At 43.8% G+C, this 26525-nt stretch overlaps 1 protein-coding gene across 2 annotated transcripts; it reads right to left on the bottom strand.

The window, feature by feature from the left end:
• Positions 1 to 1625: 1625 nt before the first annotated feature.
• Positions 1626 to 18686, bottom strand: DENND2D (DENN domain containing 2D; the record flags this gene model as incomplete). Of its 2 annotated transcripts, none has more annotated exons than XM_080916234.1 (12): positions 1626 to 1759; positions 2322 to 2561; positions 2900 to 2984; positions 3324 to 3365; positions 6596 to 6773; positions 9010 to 9158; positions 10228 to 10368; positions 11208 to 11285; positions 12837 to 12906; positions 13476 to 13588; positions 14346 to 14521; positions 18629 to 18686. In XM_080916234.1, 12 exons carry the CDS (start codon positions 18684 to 18686, stop codon positions 1689 to 1691), a joined length of 1401 nt encoding a protein of 466 aa, XP_080772360.1. In that variant the 3' UTR covers positions 1626 to 1688. The 2 variants fall into 2 exon arrangements, with proteins under 2 accessions (XP_080772360.1, XP_080772359.1); XM_080916233.1 differs by lacking the exon at positions 18629 to 18686 and adding an exon at positions 15069 to 15156.
• Positions 18687 to 26525: the final 7839 nt, after the last annotated feature.

Genomic DNA, 26525 nt, shown 5'->3' with positions numbered 1-26525 from the left:
AATATTGCTATATTTGGGAATGGAAATTAGGCTGTCACCTGCATTCTAGCTGCTTTCCATATCATACTAAAGACTAGTTGACATAAATACATGTGTTCTACATTTGTTTTCAGCATAGAGGGAATCGGAAAAGCACTGTGTGTTTTCCCTTTGGCCATAGATACTATAAGCATCATAGGCCAATGGTCTCTTTATAGAAAGGCACAGCTGGCCCTGGTTGTTGTATTCACATCATTCAACATTGTAGATATTTTTGGGAAACATATTCCTGAGCCTTTGTGGAGGAGGGAGTTTGTTGTGGTCTGAACAAGGTCCCACAGTACCTCAGGCTGACCTTGAATTCTCACTTCTCCTGCCTTAGCTTCCTAAAGGCTAGTATGATAGACTGTGCCACCACAACATGCCCAGTTTCATTCTCTATAGAGAACTTGGTAGATTATATTGGATGCTCATTATTTTCACAGTCTTAACCTGAAACTTTTCAAGATCTAAGTAGGTTTAGCAACCACTTCTATAAACCATCTAAAAAGCTGCAATGATCCCTAGAAGCTGCAGAAGTAGTAAAGCATGGCATGTGGACATCTACCACATGCAGTAGGAGTTTGCATTCTGCAAATCAGAGTGTGTCCTTTAAGCTTCCCCTCTGTAACTCTAGTCCAATCCCCATATTGTCTGCATTCTTTCTTTGGGATTCTGAAACTTGTGAAGGCCACAATAAAAAATAGGGAAAACACTTAAACAAGAATCTTATAAACATGTTGGCCATGTCTTGCAGTGTTTAAACAAAGGAATAGAAAAAGGGGAGAGTAGGTAAATACTAAATACTTTTGGTTGTAATGGGGGAAAACTGGTAGTGTGGGGATCATTCCACCTTTAGCTAGAGAATAAAACTGAAGTTTTAGTAGACACTTGATGAGATCCCCAAAACTTAATGTAAAGAACTAGCCCTGGCTAAGCTATGGGCAGTCTGACCTGTTAATGGAAGTCTTGGAGTAGCCTTCAAGGACTTCTGTTTACTAGGAATTCTACTAAGGGGTCCTAGGCTGGAGCAGTCTCAGCTCAGGATTTTGGGAAATACACCTGACTAGTTCCAACTTCTCTGCTATGACCATTCTAATCAAGATTTCTTACTCTTCTTACTGGAGGAAGAGCTGCTGACCCCTAATTTTGTGATTCCATGTTGCCTAGCATGACCAGGTCATCCTTCATGTCTAGTTCAGTTTTTCTCCCATGCAGTGCCTCCTAGGTTGACAAACAAGATTTCATCTTTATTCTTATCCTCATGTCAGACCATTATTTTATACATGGGTCATTGGGCCACAGTGTTCTGCGTTGAGGATTTTATAATAGGTTCATGGGAAACAGCAGTGCTAGCAACTTCTAACCAAGCACCCACAACAGCTGTACACCTGTACTAATAATTCCCATTGTGTCCATTCTGCCAAAAAATGCAGCTTTGAGTACAGTTCTATGAGTTTGAGAGCTTTCAAAGTTCTGAAAAGCCCTGACACCAAGGCTCCCAAATTCAGATACCACCTTGAAGTAAGAATGGGTCATCAGTTGGAAGAAGGCCATGAATTGATTCCAGGGCCGAGAGCCTCACTGATTCACAGTAGAAGGGCCAAAGTCCAAATTGGCCTGTAGTTCTAGCTGTAGCTCCAGACACTCCTGCTCACCACAGCTTTACTTCACGGTCTTTCTCTTGATTTCTTCTGTTTCTTCTGTTCCTCATATTCAAGTATTTTCTTTTGGAAATAGCCTGTGGGTTCAAACAGGTGTTAGAGGGATCTAATTCGTTAGTCAGACTGATGCTTATGAGCTCAGAGTGAGATTCTGAAGTCTAATCTGCGATATCACATGTCTATAATCCTAGCTGCTGGGAAATCTGAGGCTACATAATGAGACTTTGTCTCAAAAAACCAAAACAAAACAAAAAGCCAGAAAGGCCCTACAGTCTTCCTTGTTCATAAGCTCCAGGGTATCTGTTCCCTCACAGCATTCAAATTGGGGGGTGGGGGCTACAAATAGTAATCGGCTCCAGAACAAGGAGAGCCTAGGCTGCTGAGTGATGATGAACAGACATCTCTACAAAATACCAGCCCCTGAAAGCATTTTCTCAGGTTACTGCCAATTAACCTCACTGATGAAAGTTCCAACCATTTGGTATATGCTTAGATTTTTTTTTTTAAACCTACTTGTAATGGGGATTTTTAAATATTCCCCTGTCCCCTCTTCCAGTTGGCCTGCCACTGTAAAGAAATACTTCTGGGACTCCTCTTAAGGGAGACATTTGCCTTTGATTTGCAGGGGTCTATGTGTACCTGCAGGAGGATTCCTGCTCTTCTCTGCTTCCTGGATGAATAAGGAGAAAAGTTGTGTCTTCACAAACTTCTTCACAAATCTGCGCTTGGTCTTGGAGGTAACAGCCTTACAGAAGGATCGTTCTTGGAAATGGCCTTGTCCACTGGCCTCCCGTTTTATATAGGAGGCATAGTGGCCCACAGTCTTGACAAAGAACTGTACAAAAGGGCCTGAAACATGCTCATTGATTTGTTCTGAGGCTACAGGAGACAAACAAAAACAGATCAATAGAAGGATGGCGTTACACAGATTCACCTCTAATTGTGTTTTTTATCATTGTCCAAACATTCTCTGGAAAGGCACATCAGAGTAAATAACTGATTTTATAGGAGTGAGCCTGGGATGGCTCATGCTTCTCAAAAAGACTGAGGGATAGAAGTCTAGGAGCCTAGGTATGGATTCTCTATGATTCTTTAAAAAACAAAATCTCATGGTCAGGATCTAGTCAGCTCACACAAACTACTAAACAAGTTGGGAACAATTTCTTTAAGCTCCCTGGAAAAGCTTAAAATCTTTAAAAGAGGAACCTAGAACTTACTTTTTAACTCATTTATTCCCTGACCGAGAGAGTCCAAGATGTCATTCTGAAGTTTTGGTGGTAGGATGTCTTTCTCATCACCAACCTAGGAGAGGACAGACTGGCTCAAGCAGACAGGTCATGAGGTCAGGAAGAGGAGCAGGAGAATGTGAGAAGTATGAGTTCATGCACTACTCTACCCCAAAGCACTGCTCCACAGAGAGGAAAGAAGCCATTTCTTTGCCTCCAGTTTCAACCCAAGCATGAACAAGGGGGCCCCATCAATGTATATTACTTGCTCAAAAGACACTGCCCCTGAGGCCTCCTCATGAGGGGAAGACAGCACAAGTTATTCTCAAAGTGTCTGTTGAGATCAGTGAGACATCATGAGACTTAAAAGGTTGTGTTGGTGGTAGGCCTGCAGATGCCCTGAATGCAGACTTACTGATAATAAGAAGGTTCCTTCACAAAGATTCACCAACAGGACCTGAAATAAACACAGAACGGCTTTATCTCTTCATGAATCTCAACTACCAACACCTTTTCTGCTCATGACTATACCTGAAGCCCAGGTAGCAGCATAAGCATTTTTAATTCACATTTCTTGCCTGGCATTTTCACCCTTTTTTTCAGAAACCTGAGTTCCCAGGGTATGTGTGTGTGTGTGTGTGTGTGTGTGTGTGTGTGTGTGTGTGTGTTTGTCTGTAAAAGGAACTGAGGAAAGACCCAAAGTAGAAGGATAGTAAATATAAAGAAGTTATAGTCAATGACTCAAAGTGTTGAGCATGCCAGGTAAACCATTGACCCTAGTACTCTGGGATCCTTAGGCAAAGAGGAAGATTGACTTAAGTTTCAAGCCTAGAATGGACTACAAAGAGTGACCCTGTGTCATCATCTGTCATGATCATCATCAATAAGTAAAAAGGGAAAACAACAAATCATAGGATTTATAAAAAATACTTCCTAATTCAGAGCATGCCCATGACATGCACATAGCAATGGTTCTGTAAACCAGGCACTACCTCATTATGTAGATGAAACAAGCCTACAGAAGCTCCTGTTATATCCAAAGGAAACTCCAAGTCCCCAACTCCAAAAGGCAGTCCAAATAGCCAGACACAGGCTCAACCTAGACTAAAACAGGATTTTGGATGGCTAGATAAAAACCAGCATTCTTGAGGGAATAGTGAAACCTATTCCCATTCTTGGAAAGCGTTATTTCTGTTACTTCTAGCAGATGGAACATATGGCTACCTGTGGTAGCTATCATCCTATCAAAGCCCATGCTGACCTCCAGGCTCAGTATTACAGGTATCTGTTATACATTCCAAAGTCCTTACTAACACACTCCCTTCTCACTTCTACCCTAAGCTCCCATTTACCAACCACCCCTCTTATAATGCAGCCATCTTCTGCTCTTGCTACTTTAACTGTTCTCCCCTTCTCTCACTCTTACTATTCTCTCTCTTACTGTGCTTTAATCTATCACTTGCTGTCCACTGCACTACTCTCCCTGCTGCCTTAGCCCTAGCCATGTCCAGTCTGCTGGCTGTGTTCAGTCTTCTTCCTGTCTCTGCTTGAGTATCTTCCAGATGCCTCTGGCAATTCTGCCATATGTATAATAAAAATTTTAATCATATCATGGAACAGTCATGTCAGCGATCTCTTCAGTGTGCCCCCTAGCTTACAATTCCCAGAGGTCATGCTGCTGAGAAATAGCCGACAGATTTTCAGGCCTAAATTGTGGTCTTCGGGATCACATCCCTCTCTTCAACACTTTCAACATGTCTTCAGCCAGTCCTTTGGTCAGCTCAAGGACAAAGGAATTCATGTTTTGGTCTTTTGACACTTGCAACAACCATATGTACAGTTGCCTAGGAATCTACTAAAAGCTCCCTCAAATTGCCCGATAGTGGAGGTAAGTAGTGGTGCACATGATTAGCATACTGTTGCCTGGATACAAGTAACTAAAAGCTAACAGCCTTGAAACTTCCATCTGGAAATTCAGCAAGGGAAGAGCATGAGCCCAGGGTCAACAGGAAGAGAACAGGAAACAAAGCAAGGGGACTAAGCATGTATAAGTCACAAATGAAACAGCACAAGACCATCACCGCACAGCCTGAGAATCCTGCAGTTGAGACCACATTGCTCAACAATGAACCATAGTTCTCAAAATTCTATGTTGGCATTTTTGAGTCCCTATTTTCAGTTTCTAACCTGAGTCTTGATAATAGAATGAAAGATCCCTACATGTTCCTACTTCCGAAAGTAAGGAAGGAGAAACTGGAAAATTTGCCAGAACACAATTATTGCACTGTAATTATTCATCAGAGAAGAGCTGAACTAGTCCAGGCCTGAAGCCACAAGCATCCGTGTATCTGAATGCTTTGATGTAAGGAAAGCTGTTTTTTGGGGGGTGGGGAGAAATGTATGCATAAGTACTTTTTGAGATTGTTCCCAGAAGTCTTCTTAGTATTCTGGTCACATTGTCTGTGGAGTAAAACCTTTTAGGGAGCTTATGTGGACAATCAGAAAAACTTGCACCCTCCACCTCACCCCAAAACATACACACCATATGGACTTCTTCCTTTATCAGCCTTGCCCATTTCTCAGAGCAGCTGCAAGGAAATAAAACAAGCAAAAGCTCTTAACTAGCAAGAGCCAGAGCCTTACTGGCCCTGTTTGTTTTCCTGCCTGGCTATCAGGGGAGCAGCCCCAGCTTTGGAGGAGAAAAGTTACATAACTTCTGGGGTTGGGACATTTTACCTTTTATTGCTAAAGTGGGGCCGATACCCTGCTCTAGTTAGTCATGAGGCTGAGGGTCGTTCACAGGGCATGTGTACTCAGCCGAAAAGCTGGAAAAACAAAAGGAAACATCCTTCTTTCCCGGCCAGTAGCACTGTCTACAGAAGGGCCTTTCTCTGAGTTCCACTACCGCCTTACCTAAGCAATAGGTTTGCTAGAACTTACCAACTCCCCCCACTCCTCTAGTGCTTGCATCAAGGTACCTCAATAGGTAACCTGTCTCTGCACTGTGTGTCAATGGTTAGCCAAGGCTGAGCTTTTCAATCTGTCCTCTACTCGGCTATACTATATACTATCAGTAGATCAGAGTATATGTTTCAAGTTGTTGGTCCAACTTCAGGGTAGATGTATATGTTACTGCCCATTTATACAACTGAATTCTCTTCTATGTCAGAGTGATTGCTAAGAAACAAGAAGCAGCAAAATCAAAAGAATTTGAAAATATGCCATCATTACTCAACTGAGCTCTGAGCTACTCAGAAAGATGGTACTTGTTGCAAATATCTCCATTTTCAACACTTAACAGTTTACAAAAGGGCTTGTTTCCAAGGAATTTGAATACTAGTGGGGTGCACATTGCACAAGCCAGCTGTGATCATTCATTCAACTGAAAGCTCATCCAAGTGACTGTTCAATAGACAGTCTCATGAGCTCAGAATAAGCAATGTCTTGCTTCCTAAGCCCAAAGAGCAATCATTAAAGAAAAGAGGGCTAACTTTGACTGAACATGGATGTGGGTCAGATGCCACACTAGCAGCTTAGCAGTGCCATTTTCCCCATTTTACTGATTAAGGAAATTCAGGTTTAAAGAGATGGAAATGTGCGCCAAATCACACAGTTGCTGACTGCAGATCTGGGATACAAATCCAAACCCACCAATCTCTAAATCATGCACTCTTTGAGGTCGCTTACCTCTTCCATGGGACTGTCCATAACCTCCTGCTGGAAGCGCATCTGTACCCCAACCATGAAGGGGGTAGGGCAGCAGACAGTGGCCAGCAGGCTCTCAGGGACCACAGGGATGTATGTGTGTGCCCAACTAAATGGGTAAAGCAGAGCAGCTGCAGCATGGATACACTGAGACAGGGTACTGGAACACAGAACAGAGGCTGGGTCAGCAATGCTGTTTCTATACACTGGTTCAGAGCCCCACATCTACAGTAGCTACCGGCAATGTTCCTGTACCAGAAAAAAATTCAAGTCTGGAAGCCATGCTGATCACAGAGCCTGTAGCTACTTGTTGCTAAGAGAAGGGTAGAAATCAGGGTAGGCAAGGCTCCACTAGCAGGGCGGGGCCCCCTTTAATCTCTATTCCCAGCTAGTTCTCTCAAGTCATTACTGGCTAAAAATGAAGGTGACTTAGAAAAGGGGAGGGAGGAAGACATGTCTACACTTAAACGGGGATATGACTGAGCTTCTGCTCTACAAAGGGCTGGGCTAACTAGAAGAATAACTCTGGCCCTTCTTTGAAAAACTCACAACACAGTGAAGAAACAAGCCAGTTAACACCAGGATCTGAAGAGGAAGCAGGGCCTTCATACAGAGCCATGCCCTTCTATGCCTCTCTGAAGCCATTTGAAAGCTACCAGGTCAGTCCCTGAGTTAGCTTGGGAAATTCCTCGGTTCCAGGAACTAAGACTCAGAGATTCTGGAAAGTCCCATGGAGGTGAACGCCTCAAGACTTTGCTACTTGGATTCCTTTTGTCATTACTATCCCTGTAACAATTCAGCCGCCTTCCTGATCCACACCATACTCAGCCTCAGTCTCTGGCTTTCTTATTCCCTCATAGCTTTTCATTTCTCCAGCCAAGTTATCCTACAGCCAAGGCCAATAAAAACACAGATGCGGAAACCTTGGTATCAAGCTAACACTTCCTGAGTTAGAAATATCGGGTCTCTGAGTACCACCCTAACAAACTCGCCTGCTTGTAAGTCACCTCCTAGCTGCAGCCTTCTGAATCTGAAAACTGTGCGGGAAGAAAGTAGGAAGTTGTACTATTTCCTGGAGAAAGTTTATCCTTGAAATATCCTAAGTACTGATCAGAAATGCCTAGTTGGAAACTGAGCCCCAGCTACCACAGAAACATCCTCCACACAGGACCCAGAGCAGAAGAACCACCTCCATAACAAAAATGATACCCTTCTCACAAGATGTAGCCTATGATAGCTTTCTTCTTGGTTATTGATGATGTTACTATGTTTTAACACACAGAGCCCTGATCCCTGCCAAGCTTCCTTTCTTCCAGAACTCATGCCATCCCCTTGATCCTCTGCTGTTTTTCAACATCCTTTTCTTCCTCTTCCCTAATGGACAGTCTTAACTCAAAATTATTGATTCTTCCTGAGGTTGAACAAATCTTTAATCACAGCGCAGGGAGATCTCTGTGAGCTCCAAGGCAGCCAGGTCTGCATAGTCAATCCCCCACTGATTTTGTCAGTTTCTCTTCTCTGCCTGCCAAATGTCTTTTCCACATCCTTTTCCAGACTCAAATCCTCTCAAAAGTAGCAGCCAACACTCCTGCTCCTGCTATACACGGATGTATACTCAATTTAGAACTAATGGAGAGTAGTGGCTCGTTCTCACCAATCTGCACCTGGTGGGGTCCTGGGTGTCTACCACTGTGTGTTATGCCCTTTAATCCTATCACAACCCTATAAAGCATGTTTATATCATTTCCATTCTAAAAAAAAAAAACAAACAAAAAAAAAAAACTGTGTTCTTGACTTCAAAAAGCTAACCTAAGGGGAACCATTAACTAAAGGTGGAAGAACAAGATTTGGAAGTCATTCTGCTGGTTTCAGTACATCTGCTGAAAACCAGTACATAGACCTTCATAAACCTTCATCTACTTAAGGATAAATGAGATAAGCCAGTCTTCTGGCTATCTCTTCAATGCTTGGCATCTGGAAAACAGCTGACATGCAATAAATACTTGTTGAGTGAGTTTACAAATGGATAGATTAGCATATCCTCCATTCCTTTTTACAACTTCCTGTTTTCTACACCCTTTTTCTTCCCTCAGTCTAATCTTGAAAGGGCAGAATCATGTCTGCATTCACCCTGGCTGGCTGAGCCTGTGTTATACCAGGGACACTCCGCATCCTTCTTAGATCATAGTAAGGCAGCAATCAAGTTTGAGGCTGGAGATGGCTGGACAAGTTGGACTAGTTATTTTTCTAGGCCTAAAATGCAATCCAGGAACTGGAAACTGAAAAGTGCACATATGAGCCCTAGAATATGACTGCCTTCAAAAAGTTTCAGTACATATTCCCTTGATCCCAGGAATGCAGCCTACTGTAGCCAGCCAGTTAGTAGCTGAGCTTACCTGAGACCCTCTGCCAAAAAGATGATTTTTCTTTCCAGCACTGCAGAGGCAAAGATCTGAATAATCTGCTCAAGTTGGAGACACTGCAGCAAAACACTGAAGTCCACATGTTCAAGGTGGGAATCTAGGGGCCGTGTCAGTGAGATGAACTGTATGAAAAAAAGGAAAGGGTTCAGCAATAAAAGAAATCACAGACCCAAAACAAGCCTATCCCATTCTTTCCAAATGACAGATCTGATCCTAGCTTGCCCACCAGTGGCTTCTTTCTCCTCTGAGAACAGCTGGGTATATTCTTCACTACGGCTCATGATGTCCATTCTGACCCATCCATGTTTCACTGGGTACAGGCTCTAAGGCAGAGCATTTCTCCTGCCTAAAGCCAGGCCTGGGCTGGGCTTCTCATGCATTGCTTTCCTTTCTTCGTTATTATCCATCAGCTCCAGAGGCTCACCTTGGTCATCTGAAGACTTCATCTTTTTCTCATGCTGCACACTGCTTTTTCTTTCTTTGTGACTGTCTAATCTTTAACTGTATGCTCACCAGTATGTTTACTCATTTCAACATTTCCGGGTGTACCTTCTCCATGAGACCTTGAGCTACACAAGGTTAGAAGCCACCTTCATTTGCTTACCACTCTTTACCCAGAGCATGCATAGCTTGACACAGAGCCCTCAATACTCATTTTTCCTTCAGTATTTTTCCAACAACTGAAAATTCCTAGTGACTTCCTGATTCTTCTGTAGGGATGACCAGATTCAAAGGTGAATGTGGAATTTCCGGTCTCAGAGATTCTGAATGGACTCTCTTGCTGCTTTGAGCTCTTCAGTGACTTAGACCAACAGTACTTCATGAGGTGGGTGTGGACTTAGGGGTGGGGATGAATGATAAGAAGTAAAACAGATGGGAACTACGTGATAGAGTTACAGGATATACACAGAGAATAGTTAGGTTAGTTAAGGTGTAGGAACAACTGGACATTTGGAGTCTAGGAGCAAACTTAGTACCATACATGAGGACAGACAAAATTTAGCAGACTGAACAGTAATAAGTAGGTGCTGGTGAGCATCAGGTTAGAAGGTGTAGTATATTTGGGTGAGTTCTTAGCTCTGCCAATAAGTCTAACACCTTGCTCAGCTTCCCTATACTTGAACTTGGTGAATGAAATAATCAAGGTGAGAGAAACTGGTCAGGGAGAGGTTTGCACACTTGATAACCCACCTCCGTGCCTGAGTCAGGAATGAAGCTCTTAAGGGTGACTGTCTTTCCAGGCGCAGGAAAGGCTGCCTCTCGAAGACCTTGCATGAATGGGTAGATGACCGCCATGGAGATCTGATGTCTCTTCTCTACTTCATCCAGTATCTGCAGGGGAAGGACCACAGGACGGAAGGCTTAGAGGGATTCTACTGAATACCCAAGACTCTCACACTGGTCCTGTCTTCTAGTATTTTCTAGGCCCCTTACCAACTGGCTTGTATCTCCTGGATAAAACCTATTTATCAAAGAAGTCTCTTGATTTTCTCTTATATCCCATCCATCTCTTAACACTGACACAAAACTACTAAGCCTAGCAAGTCATCTCCCATATTGGCACTAGCTGGATTAAGAACCTAGAAGCCTAACTTTCTGAGTATCACTGTCCCATTTCCTCTGAACTGTCATCAGGGTGAGGCTGCCATCAGCCCTCAATGTAATTCATAGAAGTAAGATCCACCCAAGCAGAAGCCACTGGAGTTCCTCTCCTACACCCAGCATTCTTCTGGCCACCAAGATAGGTCAAGTTGATCTTGAGAGACTGCCTTTATCATAGCTCCAGCAACACAAATCACCAATTTCTTTTCTGTCATCAGAGTCAGAGTAACTATGGGGATTCTTATTGTATATTATTTCCCTTCAGACTTGTATAGTGCATTCCCTTTTATGGAAAATTTCCACATGTTATGCCTCACAGCAACCAGGAAGATAAGAAGAAAAATGGACAACAGTTCTCTCTGCAGGAGAAACCGCCTTCTAGATTTTCCTGAAATAGGGTTAAGCCCAAGTCCCTCCTCTTTCAGTTTTACCCAATATCCTTGTTACTGGTCAGGCTGTCGGGAAGGCACTCTACCAAGTGCTCAAGTTGCAAGGCAAGCTGCTAGACAGAGCCAGAGAGCTGAACAGGCCTGTCTAACAGGCTCCAAGGAGTCTTGTCCTAACCCTACCTTGGAGAACAAGCCGAAGCAGCCGATGCAGCTGATGATGCAGTATACTTTTGGAAGGCGAGGACCAGGACCAGCAGGCTGGAGAGGGACAAGAATTTCCTTCAGGGCTGCAGCCTCCACAAGGGTATCTCCTATTTGAGACTAATAGCACCAAAGGTGGAATGCTGCAGGTGGGACTGGTCAATAGGCTGAATGGAGAAAGGTCTGTCTGTATAAAGGTTCTATTCATGGAACAAACAGGAGAAGAGTCAAAACAGCTACAAAAGTCAAAAGACACTGATTAGTTTACAACTGCCACATTGTGCAACCAGTCTAAGTGTCTTTCAACAGATGAAAAGATAGTGTGTCGTGTAAACAAAGTGGAGTATTATTCAGCTAATAAGAAGAATGACAAATGAATATAGTTGGCAAAAAAAACAAACAAACAAACAAATAAAACTAGGCACAGAATGTGTTTTCTATCTCATACACAGGATTTGGATTTTAGAAAAAATAAGACATAAACAACAGACATGAGGGGGCTGGATATGTGCCCCAGGAGTTATGAACACATATTACTCTTCTAGAGGATCTATTCCCAGCATCTACATTAGATGGTTCACAGCCATGTTTTACTCCAGTCAGGAGATGTCCGTTCTTTGGCCTTATAAAGTACAAACACACACATATACACATATCCCACCCACCCACTCACACGCACATACACATAATTAAAACTAAAATAAGTCTTTCAAAAAGAAAGACAGGAGGACTGGAGAGATGGCTCAATGGTTAAGAACATTTTCAGCTTTTGCATAAGACCCATGTTTGGGTCCCAGCACCTCAACTGCAGCTCACACCTGTTTGCACTTAACTCCAGTTCCAGAGAAGCTACCTCCCTATTCTGTTCTCCGTGGGCTATAGGTATGCATCCAGTGCCCTTACATACATACAGTCAAACATTTATATACTTTAAAAAATAAAAAAAAAGGAGTAAAAACATAAAATTAGAGGAGTGTTAGGGAAGAGAAAATAAACTGGTGTGGGAGTAGCAAATATGACACATAAAAACTATGAAGCCTATTTGTTTATACAATGGGTATATGCTGAGAAGAGGAGGAGGAAGAAGAGGAAGAGGAGGAAGGAGGTGGTAGTGGCAGCCTTCCGGGGCTAGAAACCCAAGCACAAACACTGACTCATGGCCAACATAAGCTTAAGTTCAGTAAGAACAAAAACAAGTTTGTCTTAGCCACGAGGAAATATCTAGAGAGGAAATGGTTGTAAAGGTGTCTAGAGTCCTTGTCCTGAAAGCCAAGAATTAGAACTTGTCATTCAAATCTCAGAGTGTCTGGGAGTCTCCAGGAACAAGGCAGGCAGGCCTGGGTACAGAAGACTTCAAGAGGGTTCAACTGGAGAACTGTTGAGCTGGGTGAGCACAGGCCAGAGCCCGGTGGCAGCAGAGGGGAGGGGCAGCATGTCCTTGTTTTTGTGAGATTCCAGAAGGAACACTAAAATGGCAGATTGTGATGAGGTGTACTTTCCCTCTAAGCACCATTCCCATGGAGCCTGAGCTTTTGTAGCTGAGGCTTCGCCAAGCCCAGCCGGGGAGCTCCTTCTGCAGAGAGGAAGGGGAGGTTGAGTAGCACCAACCAGGAGACGCCGGCAGTATCCAATCTTCCTGCTCCCATCCACATTGGTCAGGACGAATGAGAAGGTCTCCCTAAGAGAGAGAAGACCAACGGTGTGCATTTGCTCACTAGATTCTAAAACAAGATTGAAGTCAGCAGTAGAGGAGTGGAGAGGAAGACAAAGGGGAGCTGCTGGTTAGTCATGGGGATAATCACAGCAGCCACTTACTAAGCACTTGATGGTGTCAAGCTCTCATGCATCGCCTCATTTGAGACTCAATCGAGCCTTTTTGAAGAAGGTTCAATTATTATCACTGCTTTACAGACCAGGTAAGTAAGGCTCTGAGGTTACTTCTTATCTAAAAATTGAAGTCATAGTCTACTTCCAGAGTTCATGATATAAGAACCTTTTCCATATTGTAGAGGCCAAAGTCCAGAGTGGGAGGACAAAAAAGACTATTTCTTCTAGGAACAGGTAAGAGACTCTTAAAAGTCTTCAGAGAGAGGTCAAGTCACAGCTTCAAGCATTTGCCAGAGGATCCCAGGCAAAATATTTCCCTGGCAAAAACTCAGCATTCGTACCAGGTGAGGGGACTACAAGAGTCACACATTTGCCCTTCCATCCAAATCTGATACCCTTGCCTGCAGGCTGAGTGGTTACCTGGGATACTCTGTGAGTGGCGCCCACTCATTCCCATCAGGAAAGCAAAACAAAGGGATGGCATTGAGCAGCCGTTCCTCCTCCTCCTGCTGACCTCGGAGCAGGTTCTCTCTCTGTAAGGAAAAGACAGTGGAATTTAGGCAGAGAAGCAGAGATCAGAGAAGCCTGTCAGCCTTCTTTCCCAACATCATGGAGTACAAAGGTGCCTTTGGTTGGTACCACACAGTCTGACCTCTAGGTCTAGCTGGAAGGACCTCAAAGAGAAAGCAATTTGTTCTGGGCCACGTCCATGTAACCTTGGGCTGCAATTCAGTATCCTAAGGATTTACATATTAAAAAGAGGTTAGAAAGGTCAGCTGGACCAATCTCCTGAGAGGTGGCATCAGAGAGAAACCACATCATAGAAAAGAAGCCACCTGTACAATTGCTACACCTGCTACCGAGAGGCTGGTGAGAAGGGCATATTGTGCCTCACCCAGTGCATGATCAGACAAGAAGAGCTCTAATATTTTAGTATTCTGATTTTAGGCTGCGTTCGAATCTGGGACCTGCTTGATTCTCTAGCACATAACTAGGAAGGCCATACCTTCTTAGGAGTTCCAGCAGATGCTGGATCTTTCTGTAGTCAAAGGTAACCAAGGGGGAATCTGGAAGAGCACAAGGCTTATTTCCATGCTCCAGAGGTTCACTTAGACCTAGATTCTTTGGGTGATTATAGAAAACTAGGGCTGGGCTACAAAGGAAACGAGAGCAGTGAGCTCAGAGCTAGAGCCCAGGCAGTGTGGTAAGACATAGAACTCTATTACCTTTGAATCACACCTCTGTCCTTCTACCTCCACCCTCAGGCCCCACCTCTCCCTCCATCCTTACCTTGGGAAACTGGTAGGTGATCGTGGGTTCATAGTCATTCCCTAAACGCTTTTTCTTTAAGGAAACAACAAGAAGGTATTCAAAGAAGTGCTGGCCTCCAGCAAAGCTAGATAGACAGTGCTCCTGGATCCTTTCTGGTTCTGTGACAGCTTCCCCGGGGTTGTTCTGGGATTGCCCTAAAATGAAGATGCAAGAGCTCCTTGAGTATTCCTTCCATCCCTCCATTCGGTACTGTGTGTGAGAATCTGGACAAAAACCATGCTTCAAGGCTGCAGTGCCAAGCCTGACCAGGCACCACCGAGCACCAGGCAGGACCAGAGCCAAGAGGGCAGTTTCCATACCTGCCCTGGGAAACTTGAAACCGTGGAGTGACACAGGAAGAAAAGAAAACACTGATGTAGAAATCTGGGAGCCATGCTGTGGAGGTTCTCGGTGGTACATTCTGCCTGCTGTAGCAGTTCTGGGTATTTTCTGAGCCATGAGTAAATCTGTACTAAATAATCACTAAATAATCAGAGTAGGCCCATAGGGCATTTTTTTTGTAACCATGCCAAGACCACCACAACAGACATGACTAGTTCTGCAAATTGATAAGGTAATCCTCCTGGCTTGACCACATGGGGGCCATGTGGATTTGGACATAAGAGAAAAGAGGATCATTACAGGAGGTATCAGCCCATAAAAGGATCATCCGCAAAAGGAAGTAGGCAATCCAGTTCTGACCTGCTCGAAGTCGTGGCAAGCGATTTAGGAGCAGCCTGAGGGTTCGGCTTACCCCTTGTCCTTCCGTCATTCTGAGTTTTGGGGGCATGGATGTTCCTTCTTCAGGCTGGCCACAGAAAACCTGAGAAAATGCCTTCTGCTTTGGTCTCAAATCCCAGCTTTAATGAGCTGAACCAAGCGCTGTCTCCCAAAGTCAGAGAGCAGTTTCCATCCTGTGTGCTCCGTAGTTGAGCAAGAAGGATGTGAAGGGACCCACGAGGTAGCTTAGTGTGGGCACTGACAGAAGCAGCATCCTGGCACAACAGCTCAACTCTTGGCTCCTCCCAAGAGCCCCAGGGTGTGGTAACAGAAAAGGTCATGAGCAAACATCTCAAGGCACAGCTGCTTCTGGGCTAAGGGCTCTGAATACCAGTGCTTGTAGGCCATGTGGCGAGTTTCTTTACAGCCCCAGGCAGTGAGGGATGCCTGGGAAAATCAGACCATGGACTCCAGTGCCTTGTGGGACTCAGCAAAGGTATTTTACATCCCAGCTTGATTGTTCACCATTACCTTCTCAAGTAATCATCAGAAGCTGCAGAGTCCCAGCAGGTCAACTGGCAAATTCTAAAACAACCAGGATCTCCAGGAGCACCAGACTGAACACTTGCAGCCAAGATGCCACTGCCTTGCCCTGATTCAGATAAGTAGACTTGCCCAATTATTCTCTAATACTAATAATTGTAGCAAGAGTCCTAGGAATCCTCTTCTGAGGGTGAAAAGAACAAAGGCCACTTTGAGAGGTCCAGATATTTACAGAATAGCTGGGAAGGTCTCCCCACCCCACCCTTGTAGTTTGCCCTGATCTAAGGCATAGAGCTATCTCACAATTTCAAGGTTCCAGCAGATTCCTGTCTCTCACCATCTTTACTAAAAGGAAACAATGGCTGAGGAAATTGTCCCCAGCTTAGAGTAGGAGCCTCATTGCATCAGCAGCAGTAGGGGTACAGAGCATTTTCACCTCTCCACCACCCCTGCTCAGCCCTTCTTCTGGCTGAACAAGCTAAACAGCAGACCCAGTTCTGTGTCTAGAATTTGAGGAGGAGGAGGAAAGAAGTCACAGATAGCCTGGTTTCTCACAGCAAATCCTGAATAAGGAAACACACAGGATAAGAGGAAAGAGCCTTTGTCAGGAAGTAACTTAATGGGGAGGGAAGAAACAAAAGGATCTGGTGCCTGTGTCTGCCACTCCTGCAAAGAATTAGCAGCCCTCTGGGAGGGAGTGTGTGGCTAAGGTAAGAAAGAAGCATCACCCGGCTCCTAAGAGCACCGGAACTGTGGCACCAGTGAAATGCGGGACTCAGACACCCAGCATTGGAGGGCCAGTCATTGCACAGATGATGAGAGTTGAAATTATGAGAAGGGCAAAGAAAAGGGACATAGATAGTTCTTGTGTCTTACTTGTACTCTGTTGCATAATCTTTACTGGTTGCCTTAAGGAACAAGTACATGCCTAGCACAGGAACGAAAACCGAGGCATTAAGTCACTCGGAGGCAGTTGAAAAGGAACACAATCTGTACAAAGTGAATGTTACAAACGTTCCAAATCTAGGCTCAGGCCTTCTGGTGTATCACACAGTAAACATCTTACGGTAGGGAGGGGGAAGGGTTGGGGTGGGATGGATGATGAGCAAATGGCTGGGAGGGCCAGAGTCATCTTCCTGGTCATCTGAGAACCTCAGGAAATGTCTTTTCCTCAGTCCTTAGGGCCGCCTTTTCACTCCATTTCCTCCTGCTTTATCAGGAGAAACCAGGGAGAAGCAAAGTCAGTGATCCCACCCCAAAGAAAAGTAACTAGACCTTCGGGCTGAGGCTCAAGAAATCCAACAAATGAGTGTTTTGTCCTTCTCTCCCTTTCAGAAGAGAAAAGCATGAGAAGGACTAATATGCATCAAACTCTTGTATAATAGAAGGCACCTCACTTGATCCAGATGCCCTGGAATGAATTACCCTCAACTTTAATTGAGGGAGGAGCCACACTTCTAGGGAAGTCAGGAGTCTGGTTATACTTGTTCCTCCACGGGGAAGCCCCTCCCACACCACCTGAAGCAAAGAGAGAACCTTAATCTGAAAAGTTCTTGTTTGTGCTTGATTGAACTGCCAGCAACCCAGAATAACCATAACAGTCTTCCTATCAGTGTTTTAAGCACACACACACACACACACACACACACACACACACACACACACCCCTCTAAGACATAACTGCCTGAGCCAGTGAACCAGGAGGGAAAATCCCCCCCAGGAAGCAGGAGGACAAGAAAGATGAGAGTCACACCCATATGACCTGACAGGTGCTAAACTTGTGACCAGTGACCAGGCACATATAAGACTGCCTGCTTTCCTGTTTGTTGGCCACAAGGAGGGTCCTCCAGGTACTGCTGCTAGCCATATGCTGCTGTGGGAATTAGGTGGAGACCGACTGAAATATGTCTTCTGAACCTCAGGAAAATGACCGCAGCGTTCGGCAGCAGATTACCCAGGTCTAGGAAGCCCAAGAAAACCAAGCCAGAACTCTGTAGCAAAAAAGAGGACTTCTCTCCTCCCTACAACACTGCTCCAGCCACTGGAGCCCCATCCCCGATCCCGGGCATGCAGGTGGAAGAGGCATGTGCCAGAACAACCGTGGTGGAGAAGGAGGGTGGCAGAAGCGAGAAGATAGGAAGAGCACATCAGTCACAAGTCCCTGCAGTTCTGAGAAGGAAGTACCGACCTCAGCTCAGAGGCCTCTTATGAGAGGGGCCACTGATGTCTTTATTTGCAAATGCAGGAAGGGGTGAGCTCTCTGGAAATGACCAGTAAAAACCTTTTCTTTTCAGAAGCATGGGCTCTGTCTGAGCAAACTCAGGGGTGACGGCTCAGCCATAACACTGGCCAGACATAAACAGCAACAGATGTTTGTTGAATGAATGGACACATTAATGAATCCCAATTGTCCTTCTTCTAATTTCCAGTCCTCCAGATACGGAGAAAGGAAGCCGATGACACATCTAATTTAACCCCTACCATCCACCCTGGACAGGGAAAAGGTTCCCATTTTACAGGTCAGAACGCAAGGTCTGGATCGAGGAAACAGCTGAGCTGATCTACCTGGCTGTCCTATAGAGGTCAGTGCTAAGGGCTTGGGGAGACCAGTTTTTGTGACACGGATATCTGCAAGACAGAGACAAGCTGGTTCTCAGGAACTGAAAAACAGACAGCTAAGTAGGGAAGGGAAGCACCTCTCCGAGGGCTGACAGTCCAAGCTCTTTAGCCATAAAGTGGCTGCACCACACGCTTCCTGGATATAAGGACACGTGGCCCTTGGGGGCCCCATAACCGTTGTAAGTTTCTGGCACCAGGTTCCCCCTTGACCCAGCAGGTCTGTCCGCTTGTTGACAGGCTCTCTTGAGCTCACCTGCCTCCTGCCTAACCCTCCTAGATCCCGCCCAAACTGCTCCACATTCCCGACCCCAGTGCCGCACCTAGACCAGAGATTCGGAGTCCCCCTCCCCCCTCCCGCGCGCGCTGTGGCCCGCACTAACCCCGCTGGCCGCGCTTCAGTCTCAGGCTGGCTCGGAGGCGGCGGCCGAGCCCATCCATGGCCCCTCCAGTGCCCGGCGCCAGCGCCCACGTCCGCGCCAGCCCCGCCCCCCAAATCCTTGACCTTCTTGGGGCCCTGGAACTTTCACTTTCATGCGGGAGGCGCAGGGAGGGGGTGGGGCGGGAGAGCGCACCTTCCGGGCTCCTGCCCAACCCCTGGCGCACCTGGGCTGGCCGCTCTTCTCGGGTCCCCACCCTACCACTGCGCCTCTAGGCTCGGGGTGCCAGAGGGCGCCCGTGCGTCCATCCGGGAGGGGCGGTACTACCTCACTGTCACCCTCTGTGAAACTTCACTGAAACGCTGGTAGGTGCCTAAATAGACCCCTGCCTCCAGGGCAAGGACTGAAAGATGCACCTCCAGGGTGTTTCCAAACTATCCCGAGGTGTAGAACTTTCAGACCACACGCCCTTCCAACCAACGCCTCCATGCCTGTCCTTGCAACTATTTGGAGGCACTGGCTACTTTCAGATCTCTTTCCTTTGTCTTCTCTACCTAGGCACTCCTGAAAGGGAACGGAAGAGGTGGATTATGGTAGTGAACCTGCCTTCCATTCGATTTAAGTCCACACATGAACGTAAGGATAATATCTACCTGGCTACCATAAAGATTTCTGAATGTCAGAGGTGGGATTAAAAAAACGTTCTGTTAAGTTTTTCTATGATATTAACATAAAGGATTCCCAACGTCAGCGTTGTAACCACTTGCACCCCCTTCTAGCTCTAGAGAACAACACAGCTATCCATCTGTTCTCTCCTCACCTCCCTGCAGGTCCAGGGTTTAAACTGCAGTTATTAACTATGGCAGTGGCATAAGCACCTGCTGGAATTTCTGTGGTACATCCTTTCTTCCTCCCAGGGCACGGATGCTGTAAAAGAGGGATGAGCAGAGTCAGTTTGAACCCTCCAAGTTCACCAAGATCTTAACCTTGACTTCAAGAATGAGAGGTAAACGAAAGCAAAAGCCCACAAAGATGACTGTGTTCCTCAGTCCTCTTCAGTCTCCCCATGCCTCATCCTCAGGTGACTCAATAGTCCTCCGTTCTACAGTTCAGAAGTAATCGGACAACAGCACTTGAATTAAACTGACCGCTCTGAGAAGAGGTTCTGTGAGCTGCCTTTACTCTAGGTGCAAGCAATTTGCATTTAATTTTAATTATATAGTTTAGTTTTGTTTCCCATTCTCTAAATTATTGCATGAAATAACGTGAAAGGACATCTCTGTCCCCAAGTGCCTTCTCCTATGAAATCCACAGTGTCTATATCTATCATGAGATAAAGGACCGCTCAAGAAAAGTGTGTCCAACTTGTTGACAATCTTGTGCTCTTGTATCTTAATTGGTCCATTTACAGTGTTCCCAAATAAAGCTTTCTTTCTTAAGAGAACAGATGATTAAGAATATATGTACCAAGAAGACAAGCACAAGAAGATTAATGGAAACTGTTGAATAAGCCTTATCGCGGAAACAACCTCAGATGTTCAATAATACAAAATATAGGTGAATTGTGGCATAAGTATACAATTGTGTATTTATACAGCAGTAAAAGTAAGTAAACCCCCATTCATGCCCATACTTACAGGCATGAATAAGAGGTACCAGACACAAAAGAGATATGCTTCAGTTTATATAAAGCTTGAAGCACACAAAGCTAATCCATAGGATGGGCAGTCAGGATGGTACATCTTTTGGGAAGGAAGGAGGATATAATAGCTGCGGAATATCATGAGACCTCTGGTGATGCTTTGGGATAATACTTCAATGTGTATATGGCACACTTTTTTATCCATTCATGCTTTAGATGGGTACCCAGGCTGATTCCATAACTTGGCTATTTTATACAGTCAAGCAATGGGCATGGGTATATAGATATCCCCAAGGCTTCTTGTCATGAGCAGTGAGAAAGAAGAAACCTGTCAGGTGGAAACTTGGTGGAAGCTTTTGCCACTAGGCAAGCAAGAATCCCAGCCCAATTACCAAGTGCCTAAGGCCATCTCCCTCCCAGCCTTAATTCTGCAGATTTTTCTAGAAAAAAAATTAAAAAAGGAGAGGGAGTCTAAGTAATCTTTTGAGATGTAGCTTAAGAATTAAGAAGTCTCTCCTCTCTCTCTCTCTCTCTTTCTCTCTCTCTCTCTCTCTCTCTCTCTCTCTCTCTCTCTCTCTCTCTCTCTCTCTCTGTGTGTGTGTGTGTGTGTGTCTGTGTGTCTGTCTGTGTGTGTAAGGACAATTGCTTATTCTTCCTTGAGGAGCCCATACACCCATGGGTGTCCTTACCTCCTCTTTCCTCCCTTGGGAAGCACATTCCAATAATGCTTAAGCCTATTTAAAATTATTATTAAACAGATTTAAAAAAAAAAAAAAAAAAACTCTGCTTACTATACTGGCCAGTCTCAAAATTCTCTTCAATGCCAAGACCCTGAATTTCAATTTGGCTTGAGTAGAGGTTCTTACAAGTCTAGGAGAACTTAAATTAAGTCTAGAAGCTGGTGATGGTAGCAATGTGGGGCTGTCACAACCAACATCTCTTTTACATATTAACTTCTTCTCTTTCAGGTATATACCCAAGAGTGGCTTAAGAAGATTATGTGGTAATTCTCATTGTGATTTTCTGAGGACTCTGTGCTGTGGTTTCCATAGTAGTTTACATTCTCACCAGAAGTGTTTTCTTTCTCCTACATCCTTTTCTTTCCTTACTGTTGTCTTCCTGATGGTTATGACTGAAGTGAGATGCAATCTCAGTGTAGTTCTCCTTAGAATGTCCTTCATGACTGAGGATGTTTAAATATTTAAAATTGTATTCTTTGGTGATTTATATTTTTCTTGTGAGAACTCTCTGAGATAGATGTGGCAATCAACACTGGCAATAATTTCAACACTTGGGAGGCAGAGTCAGGAGGATCAGAATTTCAGAGACATAGCTACACAAGGAGTTAGAAGCCAGCCTGGGCTACATGAGACCCTGTCTCAAAAGATAATAAACAAGCACCAACAAAAACTAGACCACTGCTAGATCTGTACTGCACATCTTTAGAGACCCACCCTTGGTGACCCACTTCTATAAACCAGGCTCTCTACATAAGGTAGAGAACCAGATGTTTAAACAGATGAGACTGTTTCAGACTCAAAGCACAGCATTTTGCCCCAGATGCTCAGAGGCAGTCTCATAATACAAAACTCATTCATTCCTTATTGCCTCTGCCCAGGGAGTCAGAGCCATAGGCAAAGGCGTTTCCTTCCTTTTCTGTGTAGCCTTTCTGTTTCTCCATTCTTTACAGAGGCACTACCATCTCTGCTCTAACTACTATACTCTTCTCTTTTTCCTTGATACAGTCCATGCTTTGTTATTTTGACTGGTCACATATAGGAAACTGCTAATCAGCCAACTTATCTCCAAAGTCTCCAGTTTTGCTTTAATTGGAAGGAAACTGAACTGAAAGGGAACAAAAGAAATGAATATGGACATGATAAGTTCACAGATAATGAAGAAAAAGCATGAGAAACCTTAATTTCTTTTAAGACAAAGGTTTTTCTCCTCCCCCACTACTCTTCACCCACTCACCTCCAGTCTGGCTTTTAAGTGAAAGAAAAGACTTTTCTTTCCTGTGTGGGGGAAGTGGGAGGGTCTTGAAGGCAAGCATACACACACACACACACACACACACATTCACACACACTTCATTGAGGGATGCAATGGACCGTTAGAGAATGAACTTAGGCATCTAAGATTCACAGATATGGACTTCAGCCCACTTCTTCCACTCACAGTGCATTCTTGGGTTAGGCATGCTCACAACCTCATTTTCCTGAGATAATAAAACCATCTTGCAGGGCGGTTATGAAGATTAGAAAGAACATACTTGGATGTGCATGCAATCCAGGTTCTTTGTTTCATTCTCAACTCATTGTCGTTTCAATATAGTTTAAAAACATAAGGTATGACGCACTTCTGTCTCTGAACATGTCTCAGGAACCCCCAAAAGCATCTAATTCTGGCTCTGGGAGTTGTCATAAAGGATTCATAGAGACCCAAACTATTTTTCTTCTTGCCATCTGGGACATTTGTCCTGAGATGGACTGCTACTTGTTTCTTCTGTTCCACTTTGCTCAACTTGGTCATTGACCTTGCCTTCAATTCTACACTGCAATAGCTGAGAACAGCCATTGCATTTTATGAGAATTTGCTGAGGACTTAAGACTTTGTTTTGTGATAAGAGAAGCTGGCAGAAAGCTGAGCCTAAAGAGGAAGTACTGCAGTTGTTGAGGGGTGCACGGATATCCCCCTCCCGAATGCTTCCCTTCTTACCTCTTGACCTAGTTGCATGTGGCACAGATCAGCTGACCTACTACTGGAAATGCCCTTGACCAATGTGCCACATATCACATATTCCAGAGTGACTCATAGCAATGTTTATTCAGTTGAAGATAAGATTCTACCTTCAACTCTTTACATAGGCTCTCATCTGGTCCTTTGGTAAAGAAGCAAGCAGAATTATGAAAACAATGTCTCTTCCCCCAAGAATACCCAATAATAGACCTGTCAGGGCTCAATAATATCATCTTAATCCCCCCCATCTTAACTTCTTAACATCTTAAACTATTCCCTTCCTAATGAGATAAACAGAAGTTCTAGCTGAATAGCCTTCTAAACTCTTGGCTTCTGATCTGTGACAAATAATTTGAACAATACTCTACATATCTGCCTAAACATTGTAAACAAAGATGATCTTTTACATTGTTACAGAGAACACCTGAAACTAGCCTTGCAAATTCTTGTCCCAGATAAGGGCATCTGCTCATACTTGATAATGAACAACCTGTTGGGGTGCTCCTTCCTGGTTTTGGAGAAGTCTCTTCTTGAATGAAGATCTCTTGTTATTGGTTTACCTTCTGTTTATTCTCCAACCTGGTCTCATTCTGGGACACTTTGACACTCCTTGTACCATTCTTCATATATTTCTCATAGTTCTCTCTACTGCAAATCCCTTCCTCCTTCCTTCCTTCCTTTTTTTGCTCTATTTATTTACTTTTGTTTTGTAAAATTAATTTTTGAAATAGGGTATCATGTAGCTCATAGTTGGAATGAGTGTTTACAAAATATGATACAGCTATAAAAATAACAATACCAGAGACCAGCATGTAAACAAATCTCTGCCAGTATAGAAATCAGCATTCGGATAATCCAAAATTTTTACACAGTGCATAGAACATCACCTCAAGTTTTCTCCCAATTTAAACCAGAGCTTCTTGTTACAACTCCAAATCACACCATTTCCATTGTTTTTCAAGACTGTTTTAATCATTACACACAGAATTCTGAGGTTGTTTATTTGACCACTCTCTTTCCCGTGATCATTTCCAGAGGGCTGTCACTTTTGCTCCCTTCTGAGTCCTCACTGCCAGGCTCATGTTAGGCAATCAGCAAACTCATGCAGAATGAATGAATGGATAAATGGCTAAGTATTCGGTTTAAGCTTCTGTCTCAAGGGAGACAGAAAAGTAACTGAACTATTTTGCTTGTTCTTCTTCTGTTCTGGGCAAACACTTTAGTACCTAAAGTCCTTTCTCTCTTATCCTGCTGGCTGCCTGCTCAGGGCTTTATCTGGCCAGTGAAATGTAGTCAGAGCAGTCCTGTGCTCCATTTCCCAGCTGACTTTCACTGGATGATTCTGTTCTGTGCCATCAAGGGGGAAGGAGAAATCAATATTAGTAAGGGGGTAGGGAGATGTGCTGGAGATTTCTGGGCTAGGTTTCTCCATATATGTGGTGGTTTTTTTTTTTTTTTTTTTTTTTTTTTTTTTTTTTTATCGTTCAGTAGGACTTGGCTTTGTAAACATTATGGAAACCACTGAGATGAAGTCAGCATATCTAACAGAGTAAGGCCAGCATGCTCCCAGGAACATATCAGGGAAGGCTAGCAGCCTTTGAGCTGCCTCACCTTCTGTAACCTGAGATTATAACCCACTTCAAACATCTTGACCGTGCTCCTGCCTCAGTCTCCAGAATATAGGGGCTAAAGTATGCATCAATGTACCCTGCTTTCTATGGTGTCTCTACCACCCAAATTATGTGTTGTAACCTGTAGCTTAAAAATGCGGAGAGTACTGAAGAGTTGTCCAAGAGTTGTTTAAGGGTATTTACTGCCCTTCCAGAGGACAAGATTTCAAGTCCAAGCATCTACATGAGGCAGCTTACAACCTTCTGTCTATGTAGTTTCAGGACATCCAATGTCACCCCTGAGAACACCTGCACATCCTCCCCAACATTTAAGTAATTAAGGCACTCTTGAGATTTCTGTGCAGTTTCTCTACAGACTTTCCTTCCACACTACTTTGACTAGGATCCTAGCTCTGCCAGGTATAACCTTGTTATGTTATATAAGTTCCATAGCTTCATGTAATTTAATTTCTTCATATTTGATGGGAGTAGTATTGGTACCTAATCTCACAGTTTTTAAAGGATTAAATAGCCTTATATATAAATCATGTTTTAAATTTAATTTTTAATTAATTCTTTACTGTACAAGAGATTTTTCATTAAAAAATGAATGCCCCATGTTATTATTAGATTTTCCTCATATTCATCTTTTACCATCCTTTCCTAAGACTCTTACCCACAAATCCTTGCTGTCCCCTTTCTCCCTCCCCCTAAATTGTTCCCTTTTGTATTTCATATCATATATATATATATATATATATATAATATACATGGTTAGATCTTTATTTTATATATTAGGGAAAGTATGCGACATTTTGAGGGCTGGGGAGATGAGTACAATTCTTACAAAGGACTAGGATTCAATTTCTAGTACCCACAATGGGCAGCTCATAGCTGTCTGTAATTCCAGTGCCAAGGGATCTGATTCCTATTCTGGCCCTACCAGGCACCCTCACACTCATGAATATCTATGTGAGTATACATATTCATGAACACACATGGATAAAAATAAAATAGTAGTTCAATTAATATAATATTTTGTCCTGTTTTCCTTCTGTTTAATTTTTTTCTCTATCCTAAAATTTCTCACCAATCCACTTATAATCCTCTCTCTATCTGCACATGTGTGTGTGTGTGTGTGTGTGTGTGTGTGTGTGTGTGTGTGTGTGTATGCATATGTGTGTCTATATAATTGTATATACTTGTCTAGATTTTGTATATAAGATAAAACAACTGTTTGGGTTTTTTACAAAATCTGGTTATATTTCACTTAGCATTGTGACATCCAGTTCTACCCTTTTTCATCTAAGTGACATACTTTCCTTTTTCTTATATTCTTGGTTGTGCGTTTCGCTTTTAATGTCTAACCCACCTCACCAGCCAGATTTCCTTTTAGTTTATGGCTGAATAAAACTCCCCTGTGTGTATATACCAGATTTTCTTTCTAATAGGATCTTGCTGTATACTTCTGTCTAGCCTAGAACTCATTATACAGAGCAGATCAACTTCAAATGTATAATGATCCTTCTGCTTCTGCTTCTTAAGTGCTAGGGTTGCAGGTTTATACCACCTAGCTTTTGGTTTATCTTGCACTAAGTTTTATGTGGCACAAGCTAGAGTTGAACTTGACATGCACTGAACTCCTAACCTATTGATACATGCCTCACAGGTATTATGAGTAGTAGCTTTTTGTCTAATCCACACTTCCTTCTCTCAGGTTTACAGAAAATAATACAAGACAACAGGATAGATTCACATGGCTATATAGTATGTTTGAAAATTCATCTCACGTGGATATCTATATGTCTCTTGGTTTGAGAGACTGCCGAAATGCAAAAGGTTCAGTATTTTCTCAAAGGATCTACCTCTATCACTGGATCCTAGACTAGGACCCCAGGAACATAATTAT

Source organism: Micromys minutus, assembly GCF_963924665.1.
Source record: "Micromys minutus genome assembly, chromosome: 4".
In the NCBI taxonomy this organism is placed as follows: Eukaryota; Metazoa; Chordata; class Mammalia; order Rodentia; family Muridae; genus Micromys; species Micromys minutus.
The sequence above is the reverse complement of the archived record's forward strand: the minus strand, read 5'-3'. Positions and strand labels throughout refer to the sequence as shown.